The sequence below is a fragment of the Galendromus occidentalis genome, unplaced genomic scaffold (assembly GCF_000255335.2).
Source record: "Galendromus occidentalis unplaced genomic scaffold, Mocc_1.1 scf7180000077128, whole genome shotgun sequence".
NCBI lineage: Eukaryota > Metazoa > Arthropoda > Arachnida > Mesostigmata > Phytoseiidae > Galendromus > Galendromus occidentalis.
This window is the reverse complement of record NW_003805116.1, coordinates 481,215-493,327: the sequence shown is the minus strand read 5'-3', so window position 1 is coordinate 493,327 and position 12,113 is coordinate 481,215. Positions and strand designations below refer to the sequence as shown.

The 12,113-nt window shown below is 51.5% G+C and overlaps 1 protein-coding gene across 1 annotated transcript in view; it reads right to left on the bottom strand.

Annotated features, from left to right (window-relative positions):
* Positions 1-3,485, bottom strand: part of LUBEL (Linear Ubiquitin E3 ligase) — a 31,572-nt gene extending 28,087 nt beyond the window's left edge. The window contains exons 1-4 of the mRNA XM_029110878.1: positions 3,355-3,485; positions 2,290-2,486; positions 2,041-2,175; positions 1,163-1,238 (exon numbers count right to left, since the gene is read on the bottom strand). Of these exons, the coding sequence (XP_028966711.1) occupies positions 1,163-1,238; positions 2,041-2,175; positions 2,290-2,486; positions 3,355-3,485 (539 nt within the window). The remainder of the gene's footprint in view (positions 1-1,162; positions 1,239-2,040; positions 2,176-2,289; positions 2,487-3,354) is intronic.
* Positions 3,486-12,113: the final 8,628 nt, after the last annotated feature.

Sequence of the window (12,113 nt, the reverse complement as noted above, 5' to 3'; positions counted from 1 at the left end):
GGAGCCCCTCTCTACTAGGAGACCCCGCACTGCCGGAGTCGGCTGAGGAGAAGCTGACGTGATAGAATCTGGACTGCGACGTCCAAGGATTTCCACCCAGACCGGGAACACGCTCTCCCCCAGAAATCCATCATAAATTCCCCGGAGCAAGATCTCTCATGGAATATTAGAAGCCCCCCTCCAATAGTAGCCCCTCTCCAATAGAAGCCCCTCGCCGGAGGTATTTGAAAAAACGGGGAGGTAGTAGCGAGCTATTACCGTATGTTCGCGTGAAAACGTCTCTCGCGTATTGCTTGAAGCTGGCGGTAGGTGATCTAACTTTCTGTGTTTTTTAGACTATGAAGATGATTAGACTTATGAGCGGAAGAAATACGGATCCTGAATATAGGCGGAATATTTGATGTTTCCACACTATTCCACGAAAATTGATCGGGACAATGTCCCGTAAAGCAATCTTTCGACCCAATCCACGTGATAATCCGATGCCTACCAGCGGAGATTCAGCCCCGCAAAAGCGGGGTAGATTTCGCTGTATGGAGGACGAAGTTTCTTTGACCGGCTACTAGAGACATTTTAGAAACGTTTTCACGTCAAAACTAGAGGCCCGAGTCAACATTAGAGGATTCACGGTAATGTGCTTTCCCCGTGCTGTGATTCCAGTCCCACTGTCGCCACCGGCAACTTCGCGACCTAATGTTTTTTTTCGAATTTCGGCGCGTTTTGGAAGTCGAAGCCTAGGAAGAAATCGCACGCGTTTCCAAATGGAAAAGCGTTTCTCTTGCTCCCCAATTTTTACGAGAGGGGATTGCAGTGAGGTGAGCTCCATTACGATAGTTTTCCGAGAGAGGAAATGCATTTCGACGCAACAATAGTTTTTCCTCCTCTCCGTGACGCTTTTTTTCCGAACCGAGCCATACGGCGTAGTTCTACGCCAAAATGGTAAAAAAAATGTAACTCGCGAAAACAAGAGCCTTTTCGAATTTTCTGACGCCGGATTCGTGATCAGCGACCCCGATTTACCCTAAAATGAGTATCCACTTTTCTGTTAGATTTTGGCTGTCGGGCTGTGTAATAATCGAGCGATTCGGCGTTTCATTCAATTTGACCCGCAGTGATAATCCGCATGAGTGGATGGCAGAAGGTAGTTACCCTAGGATAAGACTTCGCAAGCGATGTGGCGCTTCCCGATTTGTTGTGAAGAGATGCGAATGCGTTCCTCTTCGGTTCATCGACGTTCGCTGGAAGACATCAGGTCGTTAGACTTCGACTCGCTCCGAGGGTTTCGGACGCAACCGCCCCGTCGATACCTCGATCTTCGATGATCGGAGAGTTCGACGGAAATATTCAGGCCGAGGAGCTACTCGCGAAAACGGGGATGAAGCAGATGCGAAATGATTTTTTTCCCCGAAACTTGTTCGAAGCTTCGTCAAACTCCCGTTGCCGATAAAGCTCCGTTTCCGGGATTTGAGGAATATCTGATTTGTGTCAAATCCTCTCCCGAAAGAAAGAAAGGCTTTTTTGCCCCCGGCTCGATTCCCTCCTCTTTCTTCGTCAGAAACCTGTGTGGAATCTTGAGATGGCGACAGAAAAGATTCCAACAAAGACACGGGAGTCGATCTCGACGTGGCTAACACTTTAATGAGACACAGGACCGGGCAAACGATCGAATCCTCTCGAAAAATGGAATTTGCTCCATCCACATGTGAGAGCAGCCCAGTCTCCCTGTTTCGGAGATGGGCCCCAGTTTGCCGGGCCTGAACGAACACATCACCGGTTCCAGGTTCACGCTCGGTAGAACAGCTATAGACCTCTCACAACCCAGAAATAGACACGCTTGACACGTCATCGAGTCAACGTCAGCAAACGATTTTTACCTCGATCATCCTCAGCCAGTCATCGAAATCAATGGGGCAGCACAATAATCGAAAAAGCCACGAATCTTGCGAGCAATCCATCGCACGCTTTGTGTAGGCTGGAGCTAACAATAAGTGACACTCCAAGCATCATTTTTCAAATCCCCTCGTGCGGAGGCAGGGGGACAGCGCTGGAACAGAGGATGAGTAATGCACTCACCACTAGGAAGAGGTGGGAGGGGACGGTTCTGGATGAAACGCTTGAGGCTTCCGATCTTCGAGCTCAGCGTACTTCGTTTCTCTAGCTCCTCGGGTATACAAACTGATGGCAGAAGGGGGACGAAGAACTTGTGAACAGAGAATATTCACGCCGAGCAGAAAAAACTCTTGCTGCTCCCTAAAAAAACTTTAATATTAAAAGTAGGATATTTCTCACCTTCAGACTTTCCCCGCATAAGATTGGTGAAGATTGAAAATGGCTTTTTTTTCCGGGGTGGAACATCGGGCTGAGGTTTCCAGAAGGGTTTGGCAGCTACGACCTTGTGTCCAGCGAGTGTTCCTTGATGGGATGGGGGCCGACCCATATCACAGTGCTCGACGGACTTGCGAAGGTGCGCTTTCCGCTTGGGGTGGCTGTTCAAGGGAAAAGTTTCGTCTCAGACTCGGAAAGCGGACGAGACTCTCTGAGCACGCTTGTAGGCTGCGGTATAGGTCATTGACTTCGATGGGTTAGGAACCTACGAGCGAGTCTCGTATCAGGAATCAAACGGCTTGGTGGCTGCGGAATTTCGATCATTTTCGATCACGGCGACGACGGGAGGGGCGGACGCTAGAACATGATCGTGACAGGGCCATTCGGAAATGAATTGAGGAAGGGGAGGGCTCCCGCCCCTCAATTATACCCCGAACCGCGGCAGAAGGAATATTCATTGCTGCCCAGAGATCCGAGCATCAATGCGAAGAGCTGGAGCACCCCAGAGCCAAGGGTAGGCCCACCCACCCCTTCGGAAGGTAGGCCTAAGGCCAATGCCTGTCATGGGTTGACGAGAAACTGTGATGCTGGTCCGATTCTCCTGAATAAGGCATCTTGAATTGAGTTCCCGATCAGGATCCGCCTTCAATTCCGACTCCTATCGCCGGGTGGCCGCGGCTTGCATGGAGCATGATGGGAATTCGGGAAGGTGGCTCGGACAAGGATCCGTCGAAGGCTTCTCGCAGAATTTCAGGAGAGCTGCTAGCGAGTTTCACTCCGGAGCGATTGTATCGGGGAATCAACGACAACGGAGAAGGAGCTTGTACGTGACGATCAGATGGCAATCAGGCAGCTCGGCAGTGCTCCTCGGAGGAAACGCCCCCGGGGGGCACGAGCAGTCCCGAATCATGCAATCAAGCGAACGAGGAGAGCGGGGCGAAATTCTCGGAAGAGCTGTCCCACGGCCCCCGTTTAAATTTGGCATCCCGACCGCAGCCGAAAAGTGTCAAGATCGCTAGAGCTACTAACCGGTGGAAGATGTCGTCACACTGGAGGCAGAAGACCTGGTTGTCGCAGCGGTCGCATCTCACTGACGGCTTCGATGCTTTGCACAGATCACACATGGGCGTGATCGAAGCTGAAGGATTATTCGGATCCATGCCTGGCGGCGAGGGTGGCTGGGCGGCTGGCCTCTGAATTCCAGGTCGTTGCATCTTCTCAACAAAGGAATATCCTCAAGCAAGAACCGACCAGATGGCTTCTAATCGTCTCGGTACCCGGACCACGCCATTGCACTCGGTGGAAATCCTGCGATTTTAGAACCGGAGCTATAGAAAGTCGGGCAAAATCACGCTCCCACAGGGGAGATTCAGACGCTGACCGCGCTGCCAATCGGGTTCGGCAGTTCTGAGCGACACGACAGAATCTACGCTCGCTTAATTCGAGAGCGTCCCAGACGAGCCGGTGGCACGCATCGAGACACACCGCGCGAGTCTTAGCTCGAACCACTACTAGGCCAGTGTGCCACCCTTCTCCAGAGTGAGACTATGCGACATCTAAGCCGTGCGCTGGTGGTTGGTCATCATCCCTGCCCTGGGCAAACCGGAGGGACCTTGAGCCTCATTGGAGAAAGCGTCTTTTAAAAATTACTCTCTTTCCTCATAACGGAATATTCATGCATTCCATTTTGATCAGTTTGCTTCATTTATATATGTACGCTCGATGTCCTCGATGAATTTCATTGTCCCAAACCATCGATGAAATGTCACTCGATAGCGAATCGAAGGGACCCAACCGATCGGACCATCTGACCGCACGTTCATGGCTGATCGACTGCCATGTTGCTCCACGATCGGATGACCTCGGACGAAGAACATTTTCAGAAACTGAACCGCTGAATAATTCAACTTCGACTGCAACGGAAAGAACCGTCCGGAATCTCTCAAATCCTCAAAGGAGATTATTAACTTGATTGTGTTTGATGAACACGAGGAACTCATCATAGAACACAGAACTCACTATGCGTATACCGTAGAAGCGCACTATGGCTAACATCCGTCGTCCGCAGTTTGGACTTACAAATCACGGCAATTGACCGAAGTATCCGGAGTCCATTAGAGTCGTAGCAGGGGAATCTTCCGTAGTCCGAAGTACGCTTCGAGGGTCCACAGACCGCGATCCTTGTCTGTCTCAGGATCGCGGATCGCAGTCTTTGGCCATAGGAGCAGTCTGGGATCCGTGACCCCATTCTGATGATCTCGGATCGCGGTGCTTTGCCATGAGAGTACCAGACGCTAGGAGACCTCGAATCCTCTCTCTGAGATTCTAGACTTCGGTCTATTCCCATGAAACATAGTTCTCAAAAAAACGCGATACGAGGTCCTGCGGAGTCGAATGTGGGATTATAGGTCAGGTCAGGTTCAAACAGTAACGGAAGATTCATAAATGAACCGTAGTGGCGGAAGCCTCCCTATCGACGTTTCGAAATGGGAATTTTTCAAATCTTCGAACTCCGCCGGAGCTTCATCAATTCTGAACCCTCAGCAGGATGTATCCCTGTACGAGTTTGCATAATAATCGTTCGACTCGATGATGTTTATGAGTTTTCGGGTCGAACCCGGTGAGCGTCCCGCTCTTGGTACCCATGGGAATGCGCGCGTCGACTTCCCCACAGGGAACGCAGGAAGTATGGGCTCACACTCGAAAAGGGAAACATTGGCATTTAGCGCGGGGACCCGAATTCACCGCGCACTCGCTATCATCCTGAGCTCTGCGAGAGAAAGAGCACAGAAGAGAACTATTCGCATTCAGGTCTAATCCCAAATGAATAATCCTTGGGATCATATCCTTCATCCTTCATTTTTCAAGTAACGCACTCGTCATCTCCTTCGTCGAAATGCCGCATGCGAAGGATTATTGCCGATGTGTCTAACCGACTCTCCTCACTCCGAAATGTCAAGACTTCCGCGCAAACTCAAGAAGTACTTGAGAGGCCTCATGCTAACCACAAACCATCCCTTAAGAATATACAGCGATGCTTCTCAAAGTTCCCAGCGGGTAATACCGAGCTAACTGGTCAATCGCGGTCTGGTAGGCCTTCTTCAATTCTTGAGCAGCGGCTTCGAGATCTTATTGCAGTCTAGCCAAACATCAGAACATCAGAAATCGCTGAGATTTTCGATATGCATGCGTTGTCGGTCCAAAGGAAGATGACATGTCAGGGATTCGTGCTGGAACTCGGCATCTGGATGGTCCGGACCAGTGGCGGATCCAGGGGGGGGCCAGGGGGCCATGGCCCCCCCCAAGAATCTTCGATCCCTATACAAAAGCATGGGCCGCGAGGTGGCGCGTCATCATTTTCGGCTCTTTCCCCCCTGAAAATATGACTTGGCCCCCCCCAAGAAAAAAAGCTGGATCCGCTCCTGGTCCGGACCCAGGTGCCTTGACCGTCATTACCGAGGGAACTCGCATGAATGTTGCGAGAAAGCGCATGGCCAGCGTCGAGAGAGAGAACTTCCTTGGACGGACCGTGACGGGCGACGACGAGTGAATCATGTATCATATCATGTACAACAATGTCGTGCGATCTCGGAGATGAAGAGTCCGTCGATGACTTCGTAAGGAAAGAACATTCCGCTGCGCCCGAATAGTCACGCCTGAGTGAGAGAACGGTCAGGCTCCCCGCTCTCAGTGTGGCGGGAATGAAGTTCGCTGTTGACTTACCGACGACGAAGTTCCACGATCCCTCGAGGGACGAATGATCCTCCGGGGCTATCGAGTGTTTCGAGCTGAATGTCCTCCACTATGGAATCGACAGGACAAGATTCTTCATTGACACCAAGCGCAAGTTCTTACGGCAGTACAACCACCACTTCGGAAACTCTGACGAGGAGCGAAGAACCGAGACGGAAGAAGCGCATTAAAGGTCTTCCTCTATCGCTCACCGCCACGACGGATTCGTCAGACGCTCCTCTGTCGCAAGAAGTGTCCGTGCACTCGATCCTCAGGAGCTCCCTATTGACCTCGCCCCAGATCAGCAAAAAGTCGCGTCGGGCTCGTGGCTGGTCTTTATTGTGTAACGCGGTGATCTCGTTCTGGGTCAGTTTGGCCCTCATATATGCGTACTACGTGGCTGAATGCTAATGGCGAGATTCCGATTCCCGCGTGATGCGCGAACCTGAAGGCGTGGAATTCGAAAGTAGTTCCTTCCAAGGTCATATCCATCCCTCATTCTTTCCGGCCCTCGACTTTCTCGAATAAAATAAGCCGTCGGAATTCTCGCCGACATCATGTGCTGGACTGGATCCTCCCAATCCATGCTTCGAGTCAGCAGCGGATACCGCGCGAATGGAGATCGGAGCAGATCCGAAGAATACATTGGGGATAGCCCTCAAAAGAAGAAACTCGATGGGACTTGTCCCGACGAGGACCGTGGAAGTCGAAATTCCAGATATCAGCATTGACCTCGCGAACCTCGAGTATGACTCGCATGTCGAGTGCGTAGTTTCCGTGGGAGCAAGACGAGTGCCCCGGAGTTCTCGGATGGAACATTGAGGACAACAAGGAGCTCCCGGTCATTCAACTCCTATCGACGGGACCGAAGGCCCGTCTTCCGAGGCTGGAGCGAAGGTCCAACATTCCTCAACCATGCGTGCTTTCAGATAAGCCTCCCCCCCCCCAAAAAATCCTCGGAGCTCGTGAGAACTCAAACCATGGAGGAAAAAAACGTCGTGACTTCACGGCTGGAAAATACAATTTGTCCACTCCGCACCGCTCCGACCCGCATTCCCCCCGGCTCGGCTCCGAACCTGAATGACGAACACAATAGAATCCAACCGTGTCGGTGTGTGATCAACAATGTCGGCGAATCGACATTGGGATCGGGAGATTCTCCGATACATTCGCGCGTCACGAACGAGTTCGCTATTTAATCAGCCAGCGTCAGACTGTCGATCGAGCTTTTTCACCCCTCGAACGAGTCGGCAAGCTGCCCCTGGCGCCCGGTGAGCTCACTGGCTGGACAGCCGGACGTTTTCGTTGCATTAGGTACGGCGTTGCCGTCGCCCCGCGAGGGAAAACCGGCCGTGGGCACAGCTCCGCTACCAAGATGGCATCGATTGGCTCACGCGAAGGAAAATCCCGGTGGTGCGCTCTCTGGAGCCGGCTTAGTTGTTCAGAAAAAAATTCAGTCTAGGTTATGTCAGGGACATCACCGTTCCATGCGTGAAAACGTCTTGAGGGTATTGGTGGACGAAATTTCTCATGCGTCATGTGCCTGAAAGGTATTCATTCCGGCCAATCGAGACTGCCGGCGGATGATTGGTCCTCCTTATTCGACCGCAAGGGCTAGATTGATTTCGGTCGAGTGCTGTTTTTGATGCGGATTCCTCCTTGCAGCTGATGAGAGGCCGCGGTTACTGTCGTTGTCGTTCATCGGAGAATTTGGTTAGACTCAGCATCGACGGACATGGAATCCATAGTGAGTTGGAATGTGGATGGTTATGGTTATGGGTGGCGAAGTTGTTTCCGGTGGGTGAATTCGCGAGGATTCTACCTCGTGAGAACCGGACGAGCGATAGCTTTCCGTGCAATCACTTTCGTGATGTGGCTTGGTGTGAGCTTGCTTTCAAATCGGACGGTCGTAGAGCGAGGGAGTTGACGCGCAAGGCGCAGACCCGTACGAGAATGAGGTCGACATTCTTCGGATGAAAGGATTGATACAGCTTTGTTTTACTGATGAAGCAACATCTCATTATAGACCAGCGTTCCCACATTAGGAACCTTTCGATTACGATGCGACAGACTCGAGGTCCAAAGACATCGTTTTCAGGCAAACTTCATTGTTTAGTCGACCGAATCATTCCACATTGGGGGAGCTTCGGAAATGAAGAGTTTCGAGGGAATGTCTAGAGAACCTCGCCTCAATAATCAAGTAGAACTATTGCATCTTGCCAGTTTTCTCTCTATCGAGCTCCATATATAAAATTCTCCTCTCACAACCTCACGAGAAGCCTAGAATTCACTATTATTTATCAGATTCCGAGCTTGATCGAGGGGTATCGAGCGCTTCGCGACAGGATCTCGTTCAGAGTGGGATCCCGGAAATTCTCTTTCGATACAGGAATCAGTCTGCGGCCAGCGTGAATGAGGATCGAGATATAAGACCGCAAAGTGCGACAAGTTATGGCTATTTGGATGACGAAGTACATCGAACAGGTCACCCGAGCCTGGGTAAAGACGTTTTCACGTCAATACCTCGCGAACTCATCCCGGAACGGCGCCTCATCGGCGATTCACTCAAGTCAATCCGCACGCCGCAGCGTAACCTTCGAGCCTCGAGACCACGTCGTTCCTTTCCTATGGAAGCCCGAGTCACGAAATCATCTGGAATTCTAGCGGACTATGCCGATTCAACGAGCCATCGGAGTAATTTTAATTTTTTTTCGGTATTGTGCACAACCCGGTGCTCTGGATAGGAATTCGATGTCACCATACAGCCATTCGCGCTCAGGTCATCATGCAGACAGCGCAAGCGTCCCTCCTCTTTCTAGAGTGGGACGGAAACCCTAGTGTCGCGGTCGGCTTTCCAGCCTAACGCGTAGACTGGAAAACTGCTAACCAGATTACAACGATTCTGAGTCAGCATAGCGGATATCGAGATGTCGAGGTTAAAAGTGGCCCTTGCTCTAGAGAACTATAAAAGGAGCCACCGATTCCAGAATAAACAAGTACGAGCAAAGTACGAGCCAAGTACGAGCTGAGTATTAACCAGGTGAACTCGACGGTGTCTTCCTTTATGTTCCAATACCTACCGCCTTACACCACAACACCTAGCCTTTCGTATTCCAATTTACGACAACTGAACGAGATGGACTCACCACGAGAGAGCTGTTTTCAATGGGTGCACACAAGCAGCGTGGTAAGGTTTAAATTTTACCTGCCTGACCTAGTGGATTGGAATTTGAGCACAGATGAAACGCTCATCGCAGGTATCTCCCGTCATCCATGGCATTATCCTTTACATGTGCGTCCCTGATGCGATGGACAGTTCGCGGGAACACGAACTGAGTGACAGCAGAGGCAGGTCAGATTCGATCGAGTTTCCCTCGGAATTAGACTCCTCACGATCCGAATCCATCTCGTCCGTGCACTCATGCGGCTCCTTTGGAGAGGTGAGTTTACCCGATCGTCGATATTCGAGAGCAGAAAGCCTCCGGCTCGTGAGAAAGGAAAGTTTTCGAATCTCCATGCACGGATCGCATGCTGACGAGAACTCGAGAGCGTCTCGAATAATTTGCTCGAGTGAATAATAATATCGGAGCCTGGTTGATTGAGTCTTTAGAGATATCCTGAGCCGCGGAATCGAAGTCTACAGCTGCTTGAAAATTGCTCGGGAGAAATAACGATTTCTGGTAAAAGAGATGGAGTATCCCTGCTCCATTCATTTCCTCAATCATCGCCACCATCTCACTCTATCAGTCCATCAGTCGGACTGCTGCTCTGACAACCTGATTCAACTTGTGATCATTTGCTTCTATCACCTGCCTCATCGATAATACGTCGGCCCTAAGCCGTCCAGGATCCGGAATTTTTCGGAAGTCGATGCCCTCGAATTCGTCTTGATTGTCTCCCTAAGTTCTTGAGTCAGGATCAATCAATTGAAAAATTCCAGACAGGTTAGGACTCAGATGGGGATTCCGACGCTGGAGGGCTCCGATACTCTCTCTCTGTGGACCTTCCGCATATTACTCATCACTTGTCCACCGAATGAATCAGTAACAAACTCCGAGCTTCCAAAGCCTTTTGTGGTAGCTCGCTGGGCTGACAGGTGCCAAGCGCGATTAATATTGCAGCAGGTGTGCGACGACCGTCGGTCGTCCCATAGTCGAGAGATTGACTTTTTTTTCTTTTTCCATGGAGCTCCCACTGACCCGCTCCCTGAAGCGGAAAGCTCATGTGCGGACTGTTCAGGGGCGGAAAAACTCATCGACCCTGACCTTCCGTTGGGAATGAGGCTCTGCCAGGAGCTCCGTTTTCGGTTCGTACCTCGAAGATCTTGAATGCAGACGCATGGGATCTTACTGAACACTCCTGGCGGCAGCCGTTCTCATTCCTTCGTGAACTGAGTGGGTCGACTGCGGAGAGCAGAATTTTGAGTGTTCTCGGTGGTTCAGAAACCGCATGGGCGGGCTCCTAAAGTTCCGGATGATCTTCGTTCCCGATTCCCTCCGTGTATACCGTAGCTCGGATATTCTTGATCGCCATATCCCTTTCCCGGGGAATCGTGCTTCCGAGTGGGGGCACGGAAACGAGGGAACGGATGCGGCGGATGCATCGGCGAAATCATACAGTGAGTAAAAAAATGGAACAGCCGTTCCAAATTCCCCCATCGCGAAAGGTCCTTGGGCTGCGAATCTTAGCAATACCTTAGAACATGCCCGTCACTGAGCGGTCCCTCTGTCCCGGCCACCCTATCCGGGCCACTATCTCCGTCGGGGTAAGTCCTGTCCAGCATTATGGTTTCGAGAGGGAATATCCTGGCACTGCTCCTGACTCCTCAGGGGACGGCTTGACTCCTGCGCTTTCGCGGAAAATGAAATCTCCGGACGTCCAAAGAGGGACTGGATTTATGGAGCACCATGACCGGCTTAATAGGCATGAAAAATGATCTATACGACTATTCGGATGAAGTTCCGCCAGCCGTGCCTTGAGTCCACACTATTTCTTCGGGGGAAGGAACATTCTGATTTCTTCCGAAGACGCGCGGTCGTCCGTGTTGTCGAGCGTCGCTAAGGGAATTGCGAGCATGGGACCCCCGGAGGTACCGGATCTTCATTATTGGGAGAGGTCGAGGCATTCGAGGCGAACCTCAATGTGAGGAATGCCTCTTGCGACAAACACTTCATGACGGCGCCGACAGACGTTCTCGAAAAATCGTCGAAGTCCAACGGGAGATTCATACTACTCAGTGTTCAAGCCGGTCGTCCCGCTGAGTCAGACTCTTCGTATCCGGCTCCGGGGTATTGTTCGCAGTACCTTCCCACGAAAATACCTGCCCGGAAGTCGGTCGCCTATTACCTCCCCATGACCATATGTTGACCGGAGGTCGTGGTGAATACATGAGGCTTGTTTGCCTTCTCCTCCTTTCCGCTGACGAATTTTGAGATGCACGCTGGCGTGCGGTGCGTGCAAACGGCACGCGCTCAGTTCATCGCTCGCCGCTGAGGATATCCAGCGGTCAGAAAGTGATTCTGTGGTGCGATGGGATACCATGAAGTTGGCGACAGCGCGTTACGGAACGCCAAAAGTTCTCCGAGTTATATTTTTTCCTCTGATGTGCTGTCGGAACTGTGCCCCGTGGGTCATTCCAAAGAATGCGCGGCGAACATCGTGCTCGCTGGAATCCACACCACTGTTACGCTGCTTACGTTGGTGTTCTGGTTGGTGTGCTCATGTCGGTTCCGGAGGCCATCGTGCAGCACGCTGCTCCCCTTACATCGAACGCGTTGGATGCTGACGCTGCTGCTGATCGTCGTTCACTTCATGGGACTGGAAGACTGTATCGTTCAAGTTGCTTACAACGAGCGATTGTTCCGCAACTCCCTGCACACGCTCCTGAGTTTATTGACGTCGATCGTGGCTTTGTTCGCGACTATCGCTTTCTACACCTACTGTGAGCGGAAACGTCGTTGGAAAGCCTTTTCGATACTGCTTGCTTATTGGTCACTGAGCTTCGCCACGTATGGATTCAAGCTGTACTCTCTGGTCGAAGAAGGGGCCATGTACGA